This window comes from Platichthys flesus, chromosome 11, assembly GCF_949316205.1.
Source record: "Platichthys flesus chromosome 11, fPlaFle2.1, whole genome shotgun sequence".
NCBI lineage: Eukaryota > Metazoa > Chordata > Actinopteri > Pleuronectiformes > Pleuronectidae > Platichthys > Platichthys flesus.
In genome coordinates, this window is record NC_084955.1 from 17,830,591 (window position 1) to 17,849,282 (window position 18,692).

At 41.7% G+C, this 18,692-nt stretch overlaps 3 protein-coding genes across 3 annotated transcripts; 2 read left to right on the forward strand and 1 right to left on the reverse strand.

Annotated features, from left to right (window-relative positions):
• Positions 1–163: 163 nt before the first annotated feature.
• Positions 164–3,974, forward strand: m6pr (mannose-6-phosphate receptor (cation dependent)). The gene is made up of 7 exons (XM_062400038.1): positions 164–506; positions 1,076–1,248; positions 1,791–1,960; positions 2,094–2,203; positions 2,630–2,760; positions 2,841–2,967; positions 3,140–3,974. Exons 1-7 carry the CDS (start codon positions 501–503, stop codon positions 3,260–3,262), a joined length of 840 nt encoding a protein of 279 aa, XP_062256022.1. The 5' UTR covers positions 164–500; the 3' UTR covers positions 3,263–3,974.
• Positions 3,975–5,708: 1,734 nt separating this feature from the next.
• On the forward strand, positions 5,709–12,454 carry phc1 (polyhomeotic homolog 1). Its single transcript, XM_062399920.1, has 14 exons — positions 5,709–5,846; positions 6,961–7,085; positions 7,190–7,300; positions 7,392–7,457; positions 7,560–7,703; positions 7,930–8,103; positions 8,270–9,016; positions 9,116–9,251; positions 9,357–9,532; positions 9,647–9,710; positions 9,811–9,898; positions 10,462–10,633; positions 11,026–11,266; positions 11,542–12,454. Exons 2-14 carry the CDS (start codon positions 6,966–6,968, stop codon positions 11,691–11,693), a joined length of 2,391 nt encoding a protein of 796 aa, XP_062255904.1. The 5' UTR covers positions 5,709–5,846; positions 6,961–6,965; the 3' UTR covers positions 11,694–12,454.
• Position 12,455: 1 nt separating this feature from the next.
• Positions 12,456–18,071, reverse strand: styk1b (serine/threonine/tyrosine kinase 1b). The gene is made up of 10 exons (XM_062399999.1): positions 17,619–18,071; positions 16,495–16,550; positions 16,189–16,359; positions 15,225–15,545; positions 14,926–15,107; positions 14,766–14,840; positions 14,189–14,397; positions 14,011–14,051; positions 13,359–13,455; positions 12,456–13,265 (listed from the first exon to the last, which is right to left on the reverse strand). The coding sequence occupies exons 2-10, from the start codon at positions 16,547–16,549 to the stop codon at positions 13,073–13,075; spliced, it is 1,344 nt and encodes a 447-aa protein (XP_062255983.1). The 5' UTR covers position 16,550; positions 17,619–18,071; the 3' UTR covers positions 12,456–13,072.
• Between the last annotated feature and the right edge of the window lie 621 nt (positions 18,072–18,692).

Genomic DNA, 18,692 nt, shown 5'->3' on the forward strand with positions numbered 1-18,692 from the left:
ATTGTATTGTATTTTATTGTTTTCAAATGTACCGGCTGCTATGACGACTTAATTTCCCTTCGGGGATGAATAAAGTAATCTATCTATCTATCTTAAACAGCGCAGTGACGCAGCTGCACATCATTGGTCAATAGTCACGAGCTCGGTCACATGTCTCTATGTGCAGGTCACTTCCGCACTCCGCTGCTGTTTGCATGTAGCTTGTTAGCCTGTTAGCTTCCTGGGTGTCCTCCTCTCTCACTGACAGGGAAAGTCGCTTTATTCTCCAGAACAGAAGCGAGTAGCTGACGGCTCAAGCTCCCAACTGCGTCCAGGTTCGCTTCTTTCGTTACCCGCAGGATAAAAACATAACGGCGTTGCTCATGAACTCAACCAGGAAGCGACCGTTAGCGTAGAGGAAGCTGCAGCTCATCTTCTGCTGGATCCGTCTTCCCCTCATCTGTCAGCTCGTCCGAGAGCATCTAGTTTGCTGGTTCCATTCCTTCACAGCAGGAGCAGGCATGGAGGTGGGTGCACCAGGTGGAACTCGCTGTGTGTCCTCGTGCAGAGGGGACCACTCTTGTAACACGCACACGATGTTTATTTAGTTTCACAACTTCATCGTCCATCACACCATCAACTTGTTCTGTTGGCAAGTCCCCATATATCACAGCCTCCACTTATAATAGTTTATCCTAATAACACTGCAGGTATTTTCTGTATATAATTATAAATGGGTTATGTTTTTGTTTCTTTGTTGTTTTTTTTCTCATCTGACACCTGATAGACATAATTGTTGATGCTTTAACTGAAAGAATACTAGTATATTGATAAGAAAGCGATAGTTAAGATAAGGCAAACATGCATTGGCAATTTATATTGAGAAATGACAGGAATGATTAACCCTACACTTACTATAATAGCTGCCTATCTTTCAGTTGACATGGTTTTGGACATTATCATGTGGTCACACCTTCAAAGAATACAATTTTATGATATTAGAGTCGCCTGCTTGGTGATAAATTAAATAAAGGCCTTTAAAAATATATATACATAAAAAAATAAGATAAGTTTGTTCTTGTAACATCTTTTCCAGATGTACAGCTGTCCCAGTAGAAGGCCCTTCCGGGTGTGGACCCTTGTAGTTCAGCTGGTCCTTTGTGGGAGTGTGGTGTTCGCCACTGACGGCACCAACAGCTGTAAAGTGCTCTATGACTCCAAGTCAGACCGAGAAGTCCTCAATCGACTGGCACCGCTCACCAATAAGAGGTAAGTAACGACTCAAGCTGCTTTCAGGCATCCACTGAAATTAAGGAGAAACGTACAGGCCTACTCTGGAGGGGCTGTATGTGTGAACGCTGATGTTCAAATGAGAGCCTCAGAACTTTCTGCTGGCTTAGGAGCCGATGTGAGAACATAGCAGGAGAGCCTCAGCATGATTCCACACGAGCAAGTTGACGTGTTGATGACGTTGCATAAATGAGAGAAACCAAAAAGAAAACAAATATGACAGCATGAAAAAGCAAAGACACCAACGAATATATCAAGAGAGTTTGTGGTGATATGAGCCAACACTGTTGTCGATGAGCTGTGAACAAAATCACATTTCAGCAGCGGAAATAAAACATTACATCCTGCTTTCTCTCTCCCCCCCCTTCCCCCCGACTGATCACTTCTGTGTTTTTGTGAACTGAGCAGATAATCTCCGGCTCCATTGCTCATTTGTGAAAGGCAAACCCCTCCGGAGTTTTAAACCTTGAGGTTTTACCCTCACATTTATTATTATCATTTGTTTTTACTGTGATTGACAGCTTTACAGTAGAGTCCCCGGACAAAGACGAGAATTACAAGTACATATTCCAGTTGTGTGGAGATGCAGGAGGCGTTCAAGGGGCTGGGCTCATTCAAGTGGACAGCAAGGGAACAGAAACCAAAACAACCGTGATTGGACTGTATAATGCAACGCAGGCCATCGGGGGAGGTAAGTCTCCGCAGAGAGACAAATTACCATAAAGAAGGCTGAAGCTTGATAATTCAAATAACTCATGGACACATTAATGTTGTGCTTAAGTTCACTACTGTGTCTGTTTTAAAATATGTTCTTGCTCTTCCAGGTGACTGGGTGATGTTGATCTACAGGAACGGCGAACCATATAATGCCCACTGCTCCAAGGAAAAGAGAAAAGCCTTTGTTATGATCTCATGCAACCGGAAGGTGGATATGGTAAAAGAAAACAGATGGCTTTTACATCATAATATTTAAGAAACGAAATGGCAGAGCATTTAGATGAAAAAAAACAGCTCTGCATTTAATAAAATAATGCGTTCTTTCAAGATGAATGTAGAATTGTAGATAATTTTCATGAATTATACGACTTTCTTCTATTACACTGACATAGAGTTTTAATAATAACTGATAATAATAAAGTATTAACAATAAATCATATTGTGAGTCACCTTGTGTTTGGGTAAAAGTTAGAGTCAGGGCCACTTTTCCAGCATTTATTTGTAGTCTCATTGATATACATTCTGTCTCAGAGGGCTAATGTTTGCCTGAGCACAACATAGGTCTTTCTTTCAACCTGTGTCTCTTTTGAAACACCTGTTATTTACCTTCGTCACTCTCTCTCTCTCTCTCTTACACACCCAGGGCCAGCTGGAGGTGCTTCGGGAGGAGAGAGAGCGGGAACAAGACTGTTTCTACCTGTTTAAGTTGGACTCCAGCGCGGTGTGTCCAGAACTTTCGTCTAAGCTCAGCTCCGGCTCCATATTACTCATAATGTATGTAAAAAGTCACCAAATTCCTTTTCTATTGTTAAATATTAGAAAGATCAGTGATCACGCTCGCTCTCTGCTTTCAGTGGGGTTTGTCTTCTGGCTGTTTACCTCATTGGAGGTTTCCTCTACCAGCGGCTGATTGTTGGCGCCAAAGGGATGGAGCAATTTCCCAATATCGCTTTCTGGATGGAATTTGGTAACCTGACAGCGGTAAGTCTGATCTACATGATGATGACGTTATTATAAGCCTTTGGGATTTGTTTTTTTAATGCCTCGTCGCTGACAGATGAACTGATTATACTTTCTCGATGACGTCATATCAGTCGGGGTAATTCTAGTGTGTTTCATTCAGTTCTTAAGAAACATTATTTCTCAACTACAGGACGGGTGTGACTTTGTCTGCCGCTCAGGAAATCGCGAGGCCTCCCCAGCCTACAGGGCAGTTGCCCCAGAAAGTTTGGAGGAAGAGCAAGAAGAGAGAGATGACCACTTACTTCCTATGTGACCTGAATATGTCAGAAATGGGACACAATTTCTCACTGTGTGACACAGTTCACTCTTTCACAAGTTCGATGAAACTGCTGTTATACCCAAGTGTGTTTTTGGTTTGTTTGTGTTGGTATGGACCTTCTCAAAGTTTGTGTGTATTTCAGACATGTGCCTAGGACAACTACTGATCTGCCTGTCACGTAAAATGGCAAATTACTCACAGGGCTGAAAACCTGCTTTCTCGTTAAACCATGAATTTCATGCTTCTTGTTTGAAATAAGTCAATGAGTAATTCATCCTCGACTGCAAAGTGACGAGTGTGATGTTTCTTACGTGAAAATCTGAGTTTGGATTTCTAAGTTATCTCAACACAGTGACATATTGCTCATCTTATTCTGCTTAGCTAATCACGTTATGTGCAGGTTGCAGCAAGCTATTCGTAGCGGGGGGGGGGGGGGGGGGGGTGTGTGCAATGAAAGTTGCAGGTTACAAAACGCACACAAGTCCTTTCTCTTGTGTTCTCCAGCTTCAATTTGTTCTTGGATGCTATAAAAAGAAGAGATTGAATATGAGAATGTAAGAGCCTAATTTTAAGTGTTGTGAATAGTCTACACAAATAGAAATCACTGCAAAATCTATAGCTGGGAAAACTTTTTTGTTTCCCTATTCCCAAATTACCAAGAAGAGTTTCTGCGTCTGTGCAAATATCTATAAATTGGTAAATATTATCAGCTTCCTGACTGAAATTTGAGTTTGATTGTAACTAAACATCCTCTTCTGTAATTCTTCAGAAAGGTCAACAATGCTGTAAAAGTCTTATGCTAAACTAACCTTATTCATTAACTCTTTCAAATTAGAGACAATTGGAAGTAATTAGAGGATTTATTCTGCTATTCATAATTTATGATTTCCAAAGTATGTTCTGTGTAATATTTACATAGTAAGTTACATTTCATTTAATAAGGCATATTATAGTGGGCTAACTCATCAGTCTACCTATATGATTTGTAGACTCATGTTAGACCAAATTCTCAGGCTGCTTTTTTTTACATAAAGTGGCAAAGAAAGCACTTACTTTTAGTCTTGTATCAACATAATATAACTGCAAAACGTTATAGTTTATTAAGGATATCAAGATTAAGGTTTGTAATATTTCTACATAAATCTATTGTAATGATTATTACTGCTGAGAATTAAAGCAGACTTTTTCAACTCAACGGGAAATGGTGGGAGGTTTCAGTGAGTGAAGTTACTGTACTACTGTAAGTGTGAGCACTTTGTTTGTCATACATTTTTTGGGTTTATTGATCTTAACTTGGTTTTGCTTTATTGTTTGATTACTTCAACCAACACAAATCTTTTGTTTGTTTTCTTATTGCATTAAAAAATGTATGAGAAACTAGTTTGTAGTTTATTCATGCCCGTTGTCATTATGAACTCAGAACACAACAACGTGTAGTTCCAATTTGAGATTTAATTGATGTTAATGTTTCCGTAAAAGATAACTTAAATCTTATTTTTTATTAGTAACTTGTAATGAAAGTATAACAATGATTAAGATCTTCGATAATGACAGTTAATGACATGTCTCTGTGTTAGAGGTTCTAAAACTAGGCTTGAAAAAACAATTTGCACCAAGATTTTATTCAAAGTTCTTGGATATGTACATATTTTCTTCCAAGATAAGATCACACACGACACGATGAGACAAGTTTAAGAAATAAATAAGAAAAGAAGTAGAGTACAGAATAATATACTAATAATACTAATTATTGCTCCCATGTTTTAAAATGTATGCGATAACATTTAATTTAATCACAAGAAGAAGAAGAGGGACAATAAATCAGAGTGGGTTTAATAGTACCTCCGTCTTATGGGCTCCTTCTCACATGGGAGTGGAAGGCATGAGAAGGCAAATATATATAAACACTAAACTTAAAGTCAACAAAACGATCAGCATCCGACATACAAGTAACATTCAGCAAAGCAGAAATCAAAACGGTCATTAACGAATACAGTCATAAAACATGGCAAGAATAATGGGAATTAAAATGACATGTAGGCACTGGTGAGAGAAGCAGAGGAGCGAAAGTCAATGATTCTCTTCATAAGATAGTCAAGCAAGTCCCAACTGGAATCTGCGAACAAACACAAACTGTCACTCATCTATTGATAGAGTGTAACACATATAATGACCAAAGGCCAGAATTAATATCAGGATTAAAAGACGAACAGCTAAATATTACATAAAAAAAAACCTGTGAGGAAAGACATCAAGGAATATACATCATCTGCTAAAGAACTATTGAAGAGAAACAGGAAAAAATAAAATAGTTTCATTTTAGTTTTGTTTAGTTTGCTGCCAAGTCACTGCTCCACCCTACAGGTCAGAAGGTGGCGGTAATGCACCTCTGAGGTGGGCTACCAATAAACACCAGCAGAAGAAGAAGAAAAGGGGCGGGGTTTGGTTGGAGGCAAAATCCTTTAGAGGAGCTGTGTGTCCCTCTGTCTGTGTCCCTCTGTCTGTGGTTGTCTGCAGTTAAAACCAAGGAGCTAAACATTAACCTGTTCTTAACTTGTAAAAGAACCGAAACAAACAGGTAAGATAAACGCGGAAGTCTCCTCTTAATCACTAACGGCTGCTTTGATGCCGGGGCGACAGTCAACTAGTTGCTCTCTTTCTGTCTGCTAGCCTCGCTAGTTAGTTAGCCTAACCATGGTGCATTTACATTGCTAATAAACGTGTGTGTGTTACTCCTTCACTTTTTAGAACAGTCCAGCGCTAGTTATTTCTTTCAAACTCGGGTTCAACATTCACTATTTGTAATGGTGCTGCTTCACACCTGTGTTTTAATTACAGCTAACTACCAAAGTCCATTGTAGTTAGCCGCAGCTAGCTAGCCTCTGTCTTACTTGGTGCTTTCCTCCATGTTCTCTCTCTGCTGTTCATCTATCATGTTGACAACTGGTCGGTTACTGAAAGTAGCACCAGCGGGCCAACGGGGGCAACATCTGCTCCGCTCATGTCTCTGTTGACACATCTGTGCGCCGCTGTGATTTACGGACCCCTGTAAAAGAATAATACCAAATATTAAGTGATCATAATGCTGGAAACTAAGTACCCATAGACTCCAGCCCATTTGTGCATTTATTTGAGCTCGTTAGCCCCTCGTGAGAGACCCATGTACTGGTTATGCAGAGATTACTATTATTGCTGTTGTTGTTGTTGTTGTTGCTCTATATAGTATATCCCACTTCCAGCTCCATTTTATCTTAACAATATGGTTTTCCTTATGTAACATAACAAAATCACGAGTAAGTATGACTGTTAAAGTTGAATTGCAAATAAATAAATAAATATATATATATAATGTGGTCAAACATAAACAGAAGTTGAAACAGAACCTATATTGTCATGAAGCAGAAAGTTTGATCTTTGGTTTTTGAGTCATTGCTTAGATACTTACCTCAAGTCACATCACATCATTAATTAGAGTTATTCAATATCTGTTAGTGATCAGTGGTCAGACACATGCAAAATACAAATATACTTTGTCTATATGTTGTTGATGGGCATATTTATTAAATCGTCTTTGAGCCCAGTTTGGGGTACAGAGTGTACATGCTGAGATAGTTACAGTTGTAATGTTATGCAGTAGAAGTAATTATGGTGTGTGTGCACCATTTGTCATTGCCACTTTTGGTTTTGAGCAGCAATCATGGAGGGAGGCGAAGACCAAAACACAAACGCCACCAATGGAAATCCGACTCAGACAAGTGGGAACTCCCGCGCGCCCCAGATAGCCCACATGTCTCTGTATGAGAGACAGGCTGTACAGGTGAGAGTTAACTTACACTTTATATGGGCAACTTATCATAATGTACAAATGTAAATACCCTTTGGATAAGTCTAAAGGTTGTGTGTGTGTTTGTGTGTGTTTAGGCTCTTCAAGCTCTGCAAAGACAGCCAAATGCAGCTCAATACTTCCAGCAGCTCATGCTGCAGCAGCAGATCAACAGTGCCCAACTCCATAACTTGGCTGCAGTGCAACAGGTACCTGGCAGTACCAGTAGGAAAATTCAGTTGTGACCCAATTTTATTTATTTTTGATCTCTTTACATTGTAAATTCTCTCTTTTATCCAGGCCACCCTTGCAGCTAGTCGCCAGTCCAACACCCTGAGTAACAGCACGTCCCAAGCACCTACCACTGTAAGCAATATTCACTAATATTTACTTTGGGAAGGACACACAGCTAACTTATCAAAGTAATCGTTTTTTTGGGATACCAATGCAAGTTGTTGTTCCTACCAGGTCAACCTTAGCACCACATCGGTAGTAGGGACGATGACCAATCCTCGTCCCCACGGCCCGGCAACCTCTGCAACCAATCCAGCTCTCAACCAGTCGGTGTTGCTGGGTGGAAACTCGGCAGCACAGGGACAGATGTATCTTAGGGTGGGTATTTTGCAACAATTAAACCATTTGATATATATTGCTCTTGTCAGTGTCACCAATGCTTTTGAGATCATAATTAAGCTGTTTATTCTGTTTTTGAAAAATCGTATTGATTTGGTGTTATAAATGTATTCCTTGGATTGCTTTAATAGAATGTCATTGGTTTTCAATGTCATTAAACAAATTATACACTTCAACACTGAAAATATGTCCTGTTCCTATATAGGTCAACCGCTCTCTCAGGGCTCCCCTTGCTCCTCAGCTCATCTTTATGCCTGGGGCAACAGCTACAGCTACTGTAGCCACAGTGACCCAGACACAGCCGCAGCAGCAGCAGCAGCAACAACAACAACAACAGCATGAAGTTGCTCTTACCACTGCCCAGTCGGACAATGATCAGGTTGGAGTGCCATTAAATAACTGTAATGTCAAGTTTGAGCTATTTAAAAGTTGTATAGTCTTCAGATTTGTATATTTTTAGTTTAAGAAATGTGATTGGTCGAGTCAAATAGTCACAAGACTCTCTTCTCCTGCTAAATTTCCTCAAATACTCCTTTATGTCCCAGGTGCAGAACTTGGCCCTACACTGTGCCTCCACTCCCAGAGCAGTTTCTATCAAGTCTGAGCTTCCAGAGAGGAAAGACTGTGCCAGCTTTCCTCTCGGTCAGCAGCAGCAGACTTTCTCCCAGAATGCTCAGCAGCAGCAAGTACAACCACAACAGCAACAACAAATGGTCAAACCCAATTTTACTCAGCAATCCATTGCCAACACTATGACTGTAAAAACTGGAAATCAGGCCATGACTGTCACCCCTGCCGCTTCTGTAGCTCCCTCATCCACTTCCTCAGCAGCACTCCCTCTCTCACAACTCCTCTTGTCCTCCTCTGCTGCCCCTATGATCTTGGTACCCACGTCAAATGTTCCTACGTCCACTCAGGGCTACACCATTGGCTCAGTGACCACAAAAGCCAACATTAACACGCAGACTCTGGTGGTGCAGCCACTACAACAGGCCTGCGCCACACCAGATAAAGGGCCTGTACCTATCCAGCCCAAGACAGCCCAGGGACACCGTTTACCTGTGCAGTTGCCTCCCAGACACCCACCTCCCATTCTACCAGCACCACCTAGCAACAGCCAGGCCTCCACTGCAGGACACAACCATCCCCACATCCCTGTGCAGCTTGTGGGAGCCAGGCAGGGCTTAGCAGGAAACGCTCAGGCTGTTGCCCTGGCAAATGCACGGAGCAGCACAGCCCATGACAACACAGCTAGTGGGAATGTTAACACAGCGTCCAACAACAGTGCGATGGTAAGATCAACCAATGAAAGGATGAACTTGGTGACTCTCAATGGTTTGCTTAGGTGAAGTCTAATAACGGCCGCTGCTTTTTCCTCCACACACCATCAGATGAAGCCGGCCATTGGCTCCCTTAAGAGAAAATCTGACTGCGATGTACCAAATGAGATGGCGACAGAATCATTAGACCCTGCACCAGTAAAAGATTCTGCTCCAACCTTATCCCCTGCCCCCACAAAGGACTCAGGTCAGTTTGTCTTCTCCAAATCCAGCTAAGTAATATTCTAAACTTGTCACCATAAACCTTCTGGTTTAATAACCTGTTCTCTGTTTGTTTCAATCCTCTCTGTAGCTCCTGTAGCAGCTGCCTTCTCATCTCCTCCCACGCTGTCCTTACCTCTGCCTTTGCCAAGAGTTGGGCATGGGGATAAAGACAGAGCTCCGGTTCCGCAGGCAGTTGTCAAACCTCAAGTTCTCACCCACCTCATAGAGGGCTTTGTTATCCAGGAGGGAGCTGAACCCTTCCCTGTAAGTGCACCCTGTCATGAAAATGCAGATTTCACATAAAATCCTAGCTTAAGTTTGAATGACACTGGCTGTGTGAAAAGCTTCTAACTGTCAGGCTTGTATGTTATGTGACAGGTTGCTGGACTCCTCAAAGACAGAGATTTTGCCCTGGCTGGCCGCTCAGAAAACGGACCTCCATGTAAGTTGATTTTTAGATTTGAAAGAATATGATACCATAAACCTGTTGTGAATGTATTTTCCAAATTTGATATATCTGTATACTTCACTTTTCTCTACAGTGTTGAAGTGTGAATACTGTGGAAACCTGGCACCAGCCAGCCAGTTCAGAGGCTCAAAGAGGTTCTGTTCAAATACCTGTGCTAAGAGGTAGGATTTCCTCCAACATCCCAAAGGCTTGTTTCTGCTAAGAGATAAATCACCTTCCACATACTTCAATGTCTGATTCTTTAACATTGAAATGGTTATTAAGCAATACATCCACTAGATGGCAGCGCAGAGTCAACAGTTACTGACAATAACAAACATGGTGAAGGAGGTTGTGATGTTGTCCCTCTTAAGAAATAGGAAATGTGGCTGTTTGTTCCTCTGCCTGGGCAACGTATTGTCGTATAGATACCAACTCACAAAGTCTTTCCTCAAAAATTCTGCCATGGTTGAAATTTCTTCATCGTGTCCTGATTATCTCGTTTGAATTAATGGCTACCTTGCCCCCCAGGATTTCCAGTGGTACTGCCCCATTTTGTCTGTTTAGTCAGAGTATGAACAGAAGACTCAGTCTGTTTCCCTTGAGCCTAAAAGAGCCTTAGAGATAATTAAATATTTCAATTTTTTATGCTACCTTGTTTAAAATACGCTAAAAACTCTGAGCAGCCACCAAAATAGAACTCCAAATCCCTTCCTGTGTATTGATTATTCCCCTTGTTCCACAGGTACAATGTGAGCTGCAGCCAACACTTCAAGACAAGCCGGGTCCGAAGTGGAGCAGGACTGGCCTCCCCTCCTGCACCGTCTGAGAGCATGGCAAAGCGCAGGGGCCCCTCCCGCAGGAGCAGTTCTAACATCACATCTAATAAAATGTCAAACAGGCATCTAGCTGTCAAGGTAAGAACTATCGATTATTCTGTGTGTATTAAGAAGCCGATTGGTTTATATTGGAAATCTATTTTTGTTTGAAAACTCAGAAAAACACCCCAATAATTTATTTTGAGTCCAACCCTCATACAACTTCCTGGTGCCTAAAAAGCTCATTAGAGTACGAAATATGTGCTAATCCTCTGAAAACAGTCCCTACCAGATGCAATATTTACTTCCTTTTTAGTTACACTTGCTAAAATCTACAACTCTATAAGATTTAGGAAATTATGAAACCTGTCCTTCAAAATGCATTTTGAATTTGTAGCTCATCTTTCTGAAGATTTTTTCATATTTGATATATTAGTAAAAAATGATGCCTACTGTCACTGGCTTTTAAATATCTGCTCTTTTGGGTGCAGTGTCATTCTGAGTCCAGTCGCTCAGAGGACGTGTCGAGCGATGGGGAGGAAGAAGAGGAGGATGATTCTCCTTCACTTTCTCCATCCTCCTCACGCTCCTGCTCCAGAGCCGACCACGGCGCCCCTCAGTCTGACAGTTCAGCTCCTGGTAGCCTTCCACTGGAGGGCGCCAACTTTCTCTCATCAACTCCTGCTCAATGGGGCGTTGAAGAAGTCTGTAGGTTCATCTCTTCACTTCAAGGTTGGTCTTCAGTGATTATTCAACTTTTGTCAATTTTATATGTTGCTGACTTGATTCTATCAGCAACTCTGCCACTGTCGCATTAACACTCACAAAGCTGGATAAGAGAATCCAGGGTTAAATGAGACAGTTGATAAGCAGCTTCGTAGTAGAGTTTATCAGTTTGGCCGAAGCTGGATAACGGAAACATATCCTATGTGACCTCACACAGTAACGTAGGTCACTGGTCTCTTTCTGTGCTGGTTGCATCACCTTGTCTCTCTTACTGTGCTCAGGTTGTGAGGAGCTGGCCGCCCAGTTTCTGTCCCAGGAAATAGACGGGCAGGCTCTGATGCTTCTGCGAGAGGACCATCTCATCTCCACCATGAACATCAAGCTGGGCCCCGCTCTCAAGATCTGTGCCTCCATCAACAGCCTGCGTGAGTGAAGAGGTCGGTGCTAAAGACGGGATCAATACCGGGACTTGCTCCTTTTGTTAATGACAAGTTACAAACCTAAGACTGAGATCATTACAAAACAATGGTGCTCCATTGTCCGTTGGCTGATATGGAAACGGGCCGTTTACCCTTTGGACCTTGAATGTTTAAAAACTGTGTGCATGAATATATGTGTGTATGTGTGGGTCGTGAGAAAGGACATTCTGAAACAGCCATGTCTGTTTGTTGGTCACTTTTTGTCTGTTACCATGTGTAGAGACCTTTTGTATGTAAACTATACACCAGCCTGCAGTTATCCGTGCTCGGTCTTTTAGCTAGAACAGCTCACTTGTTGGGTTCAAAAAAGACATGTTGCCTTCTTGCTGTATTTCAAACTTTCACTTTAACTTTAGTAGTATGATTTCTGATGTCAGCAACAACCACTTCATTTAAACGTTTCTGTCTGAGTTCTTTTTTTTGTTTTTTTAACCATAGATGTTTAACCCAGGCACCAATCTCATCGAGCGAAGGACACTCAAACAGCCTAGTATCTTAATTAGTTCATTTTATTAGTTATTCAAAGTTTAGTTTTGTATCTTTTCCATTTTGTATTACAATCAAAATTATTTTTTCATGGATATAATAGTTTTAGTAGCTTTAATCAACCTAACTACCTGAAAATAGGTATTCTTCAGAGTTTGCCCTCTAGTGGGCGAAGTGGAAGTGCTCTTTGTACATGTATGCAATAATGCCAATAAAACAATTCTTGTTACTGGACGTGTTTATTCATGCTTTTAAATTTCCTTGAAAAGTAAATAACAAATTCACCCTAGATGATTTATGTATTTAAATGTAAATTCTTCACTTCATTTCTCAGGTCCATCCACATGAACTGAGCTCATAGAGAAAACATGTGTAACAATATTGCAATTTTATTTACAAATCCTACATTTCTATAACTCCAACTAATATAGAATTGTACAAAAATAGCGTAATAACATATATATTACATCTGTTCATATACATCAGCTTCAGGTTGTAAACATTTGTAAACCATTATATATCTACGGTGCCTTCTGGAAGGTCAGGATGCAGCAGCTGTACGTTGGTCAAGTTTACGTATCTTTAAAGTTCACTATTACAACATTTCATGTATTTCCCCCCACAAATAATTCACGGTTTCAAAAGGTAAATAGCTTAATATACGTGTAATATTTTCTCTTTGATTGCAACAACATTAAGTGTAAGAAAACACAGCAAAATAAAGGAAGAATCTCGGTGTCCACTTCTACACAGGACACCTTTATTGCACCAGAAAGACTTTGTGTTAAAAGTGCACCACTGGGGTATTTTAGAATAGTGCAATATATTTTGCCGGCACAGGCAGTGATCAGAAAACAGTGTAGCTGTTGGTCTCCCCGTATCCCGCTTCCCTCAGGTACTGCTCAATGTTAATGGTCCCAGACGCCTTGAGGACTTTGTCGGAGGCGCTCTTCTCCCCTGAGGTGAGCTTTCGGCTCACGTCAGACAGGGAGGGTCGATCCTGATCCTTCCAATTACAGCAGCCTTTAATGACGGTGTACCTGAGAGAGGCAAAATGTTTGTTTGTTAATGAGAGAAATTCGGCAATCGCTGACTTGCCTCAGGTTTGGGGGTTGTGTCGTCTGGCTACTCACAGAGCGTTGGAGGAGTTGGAAGGTTTTTTCAGACTCTTCCCTCTTTGGTGAAACTGTAGAAGTTCATTAACTGGGATTTCTGCAAACGGAGCTTCACCTGGAGAGTAAATAGCCCATGTGGGGAGATTATATATTTTCACATTACAACCCCAATGTATATGATGGAAAACAGGACATTTTCTGAAAGATCAACAGAGAAACTCTTTATTATGGTGGAAAACACAACAGCAGGTACCTCCCTTTTTCTTTAGTGGTTAATTTCATGTTTCCATTGTTTTGTTTTTGTGTTTTCTGATTTGTTTTGGTCATTTCCCATTTGTCATTTGCACTTCAGGGCCACCGTCCTTTAAGAATAGATGACCATATGTCTGTTTTTGGCTGATTCAGCATATTAAATACCATCAAGATTAAATTCTATTAAAATCAATATCGACATAAGATACCTAACCTTTACTAATTTACTAAAATAAATGTATGTATGTGGTTAAATATCAATGTGTTGAGAAACAAAAACATAGTTTCACAGTATATAAATATTGTGACCCTATTGTTATTGATGTCCCTTGTAGTAGATAATCATACTTATCTAGTTAATACATTTATGAGTCGATCCATACATTTATAATAATAAAGAATTCACGGTGGAACTTACCCAGTGTTGCCATCTCATACAGTAAGAGGCCAAAGGACCAGCTGGAGAGAAGCACACAAAGGAAAGTATTAGTTTGTTAACACTTAATGAAAAATAAACGTCCCAAATAACATTTATTTATTATCCGACAGTAAAGGTAGATTGTAGCATTTTTAGTTTCAGTGTAAGAAGAACTCACACGTCACTGCTCTGACTGGCAGGCCTCTTGGCCAGCAGCTCTGGGGCCTGCCATTTCTTCATGCTGGTATCCTCCTTCTGAGTGCCCCCCTGGTCCTTCCTCGTGTGGACCCCACGAAGACCCCAGAGCTTGGCCGTGTAGTCCTTGCTGACCAGTACGTTGCGGGCACGGATATTCCCGTGGAGAAGATCTTTGCTGTGAAGGAACTCCTGATAGGTGAAGAAGACGAGGACATCTCAGGATTAAACAGACAGGCCTACTGTAACGTTAATATTCCTGTATGTCCGTGTAACATTTGAATCGTCTGCAGTGAAGAAATTTCATTTTTAGATCAGACTTAAAGCATATTAATGTCAGGTCATGAAAAAGGGCAAACCAATTTAATAAAAGTATTTTTTGTGTCGGGCTCCTGCTACTCAAATTTAAAAGTGAAAGTATAATTTTGGCGTTTAACAGGTAAGTGCATTAGGTTTTTTTTGCACGTGCTTTGGAAGTAAATCCTGAGGTTCAGTCCCGAGTTCTGTAACTGTGAAAGTCAAATATGGCTTAAAAACTTGTTAGTTATTTTCATACTGACCAGAGCTGAGGCCACCTGTATGGCCATGGTAAATATTCTTCTCTCAGTCATTTCACATGGAGGATCCACATGTTCCTAAAAAAATAAACACAAGTTACACTTTGTCACTTGCTTTTTCACTTCAATTACATAATTTTATAAAACACCTCGCACTCCCTACCTGTCTGCATCTCCAGAGGAGGCTGAGCAGGTCTCTGTTCTCCAGCTCCTCCACCACCGTGACCAGGGGAGCTCGCAGGGACACCACACCGAGAAGCTCCGGCAGGAATGGATGAGGCCCGAGCTGAGCCAGGAAGGAGGCAAAACCCAGGAAGTTGTGTCTTTCTGCAGCATCCGCAGAGTCTGTGGAGCATAAACACGACAGGGAAACGAAAATGAAAAATCTAAAAACTGTAGCAGCAGGAGTCAGAAGAGAAAGACCTGAAAATCCGACGATTAAAAGCTTTTTAACCATCTCACCATTCAGCACCCGCAGGACCACATTCCTGTTCTCCATGCGGGCCCTGTAGAGGGACACAGAGGAGTCGGAGTGCAAGCTGAAGGCCACGGGTAGAGGGGTGACCAGGTTGAAGGACTCGGGCAACCTCTGGCGGGGCAACTCCCTGGGCTGGACGATGGGAACGAAATTGGGCTGGAAGGGCTGTGGATGGGGGTCGGGGGTTCTCACAGGCACGGAGAGCCTCTTGGAGGAGTAGGTGGTTGGGGGGGCGAAGGTGGAGTAGGAACTGGGCATGTCCAGAGCGATGCTTTCATGCTCCAGCACATTGATGCCTGGTGGAGCTGCGGACAGAGAAACAGAGGGAGAAAGAGAATAATCATTATTATGGAATAAATACAAGATCAGAATTATTATTGTTATTATTTCCAGTACTGAATTATATATTTAAAATAATAATTAAGAATTATAAATAGTCAAGAATGCTCACTTGCAGTGTAATGGAAAAAGCCAAAGGTAGGATTATCTATGTATTGATAGAATAAATTATTGATCATATACATGCATCTTGGGTTTAAGAACAAATATTTAATAACCAGTTTATATCTCACTACTATGTAGTCGTATGCAGATATATGGACATTTTGAGTACTGGTTAAAGCAAAGTATTTTTTCATCGTGCTTACACATGCTTCATGGTGTTGCAGAATAGCAATAATAAACTGAATGATCTGTCTGTGAGCAGGTGAAAGCTTTTACAATTTTGGTTTCACTTATTTACATGGGATTTTAAAGGATCAGATCGAAAAGCAAACATGATCTAAATATTGTAAGAAAACCAAACAGAATTTGATTTGATTTTGAAGTTTAACGCTGTGAAAAGTTTCAAACACTTTCACTGCTCTGATGAGATGAATGTCCACCTCCTGAAAACTGCAACGCAGAAGAGATATCTAGATAGAAACATGGTCTGCTCCGGTGTCTTACCATCGATACCGTGTAGTTCTCTCCTGGAGTTGGACTTTGAGGCCCGTGGACGCATCCGCTCGACTCTCTCCGGACAGAAGCGCATCAGCAGAACGAAGACCAGGACGACCAGGAAGCTGGCCAGCAGGAAGACGGGCACTACGATCACCTCCTGCTCGTAGACACGGATCTCTGCACACAGCAGATACAAGGAAATGTCAGAGGCTCTGTGTTCGCCGGTATGTTTGTTCATCTCTCGACTCCAGAGACCTTACACGTCCCCGATGGTCGGAATCTTCAGGATCTATCTATGACAATAACACTCACCACAGATTGTATCTCCATGTTTGCAGCGGTAGTCGGCCTCTGACAGCGAAGACATCCTGTCAAATGAAAATGTGAAAGTGTGTTTTATTCACTTTTGTCCTTTTCAGTAGCTCCGCCGGGGAGGTTATGTTCTCACCTCAGTCCATATGTTGGAGTGAGGTGCAAACGACACGACAGATTTCTATGACCCTTGGTGGAAGCATGTGGTCGGGGTCAGGGACGATCCCCTTTCAGTTTCGGTGCGGATCCTGGTTTTAATTTTTCACTTCCTTTAATCTTTGGGATAGAGCTATTTTTGTCGCTGTTTTCCACGTGAGTCATTCATGGATCTTAGTGTTTAGTTGGTTTCTAATAGGTTGTGTCTATAGGCTCATACAGGTGTTAGATCTTAAAGTCTTTGTCGTGGAGGACCAAATGGACGCACGTGATTCAAAGCAGCAGATATAAAGTGATAGTGGAAGTCGTGAAACCCACTCTGACTGGTAACATGACTCCTGAGGCCAGGTAACCAGTGTGAGAAGGTGTCAGGGCCAACGTGTAACTGAGACCAGGAACTCAACGTGTTGTATCACAGCTTCGGAGATGTTTTAGAATATAAGAGTAAACAAACACATCGCTGCATCTCCGTCCACCGCAGTGAACCTTGGTCCCTGTGGCCTCACAGCACACACCTCCTTTGTTTGTCAATCTCAAAAGTGAAGTAATATTATATGAGCTCAACCAGAACCTGCACCCTTTATCGAAGCCCCGTGAAGAAAAACAAGGATATAAGGATATATACTTCAAATGACACTGCAGCCTCACAGAAAACCCTTTTAACCAGTTGATCATCCTCTTACATCAGATCACAGCACTCCAAAACCAGTTCATCTGCATTTCTTGGACACATAATTAGCCGGGCTGCACTACACACCCAGAAGGGCACACATACAGGACAGAACAGCCCTGGCTCGCACATTCAAACCAATGATAATCATCAAAAACAGTGAGATACACACAGTGCAAGCTTATATTTAAATGGACACTAGTCAGATACACCAGCTCGCTCCACCTCGCTGCCGCTTGCCTGATTTCAAAATCAGATGGAGTGACCGTGAGGAGACACGTAGTGAATTATTTCTTACCTCAGCTCCTTCAGTCGTTACTCAGACCCCAGATAAAATGATAGATCCTGTTATTGGAGGCTCATGTCTCCCGGGTTCACGCAGAAAGGCACTTTTCACACATCCTCCCAGATGAACGTGGAGCCTGCTCAGATCGTCATTGTCTTGTTTCTCTAAGGCGACGTCAGGCTCAGGGGATCGGCGTGCCGCTCTCTGTTTGTCTACCTTTCACCTTCAGTGTTTTTCTCAACTCCACCCTCTTCACCTGCTCCTTATGCGTCTCCCTCTCTTATTTACCCTTCCCTTTTCCTCCTCTCTGTCTCCGTCCCTCTCCGCTCCAGTGTTGATGCAGCAACACTGATGTCAGGTTTTTATGCTGATCCCCAGTCCTGTCCTTAGTATCTGACACTTTGCTCTACCACATTCTGTTGTTTTCCTTCTTCCTTTTTTGAAGCCAGCAGCCTGTCAGCTTCTACCAGCCCTGCCTCTCTCCTCTTTGTTTAGGGAAACTGGTCCTGCAGGTCCTTGTCATTTTAAGTCTCCAGCCTTTTGTCGAGTGTGTGTGGCCCTCATTGCCCAGGAACTCGTATGACAAGTTTTGCATTCCCAGGAGTATTTAGGTGACAATAACAAACTGCACTTCCTTCCAGGTACAGGTAACAAATAAAGAAACATCTCCCCACTCCTTAAAAACATATAGATAGCCAGCTGTCAATTCAGATCATCATTGTTAAAAGATACCACAGTTTGCTCTACCGCAAAAATGATATCATATAGTGGATAGGTAACTTGTTTTGACAGTTTTTAGAATTAAGAGCTCAGAGTCTCTGCCTGAGGAAATACAAGAAGCTGACTCATTAACCTCCCTTAATTAAAAGTTTTACACACTTTTATCGTATTACATTCTCCGATTTGACCTAATTCGAACTTTTTATTAATGTAACGGGTGGTCTTGTTTTGATTTTTTTTTGGTTTATTTATTTTACGTGTTTTTTACTTGTGAGGCACCTTGTAACTTTGTTTTGAAAAGTGCTATATAAATAGATATGTTATGCGGCACTCATAATGCCATTGTCTATATTTTGTGCTATGACA

Bases quoted from the DNA above. Each gene is read 5' to 3' on its own strand.
- m6pr (XM_062400038.1), top strand. The intron at 2,204-2,629 runs GTAAAAGAAAAC...TTACACACCCAG, and splicing joins GCAACCGGAAGGTGGATATG to GGCCAGCTGGAGGTGCTTCG. The intron at 2,968-3,139 runs GTAAGTCTGATC...TCTCAACTACAG, and splicing joins AATTTGGTAACCTGACAGCG to GACGGGTGTGACTTTGTCTG.
- phc1 (XM_062399920.1), top strand. From the start codon at position 6,966: ATGGAGGGAGGCGAAGACCAAAACACAAACGCCACCAATGGAAATCCG. The intron at 7,458-7,559 runs GTAAGCAATATT...TGTTCCTACCAG, and splicing joins CGTCCCAAGCACCTACCACT to GTCAACCTTAGCACCACATC. The intron at 11,267-11,541 runs GTTGGTCTTCAG...TACTGTGCTCAG, and splicing joins GTTCATCTCTTCACTTCAAG to GTTGTGAGGAGCTGGCCGCC.
- styk1b (XM_062399999.1), bottom strand. From the start codon at position 16,549: ATGTCTTCGCTGTCAGAGGCCGACTACCGCTGCAAACATGGAGATACA. The intron at 14,841-14,925 runs GTAGGGAGTGCG...TTATTTTTTTAG, and splicing joins TCCTCTGGAGATGCAGACAG to GAACATGTGGATCCTCCATG. The intron at 13,456-14,010 runs GTAAGTTCCACC...TTTACTCTCCAG, and splicing joins GTATGAGATGGCAACACTGG to GTGAAGCTCCGTTTGCAGAA.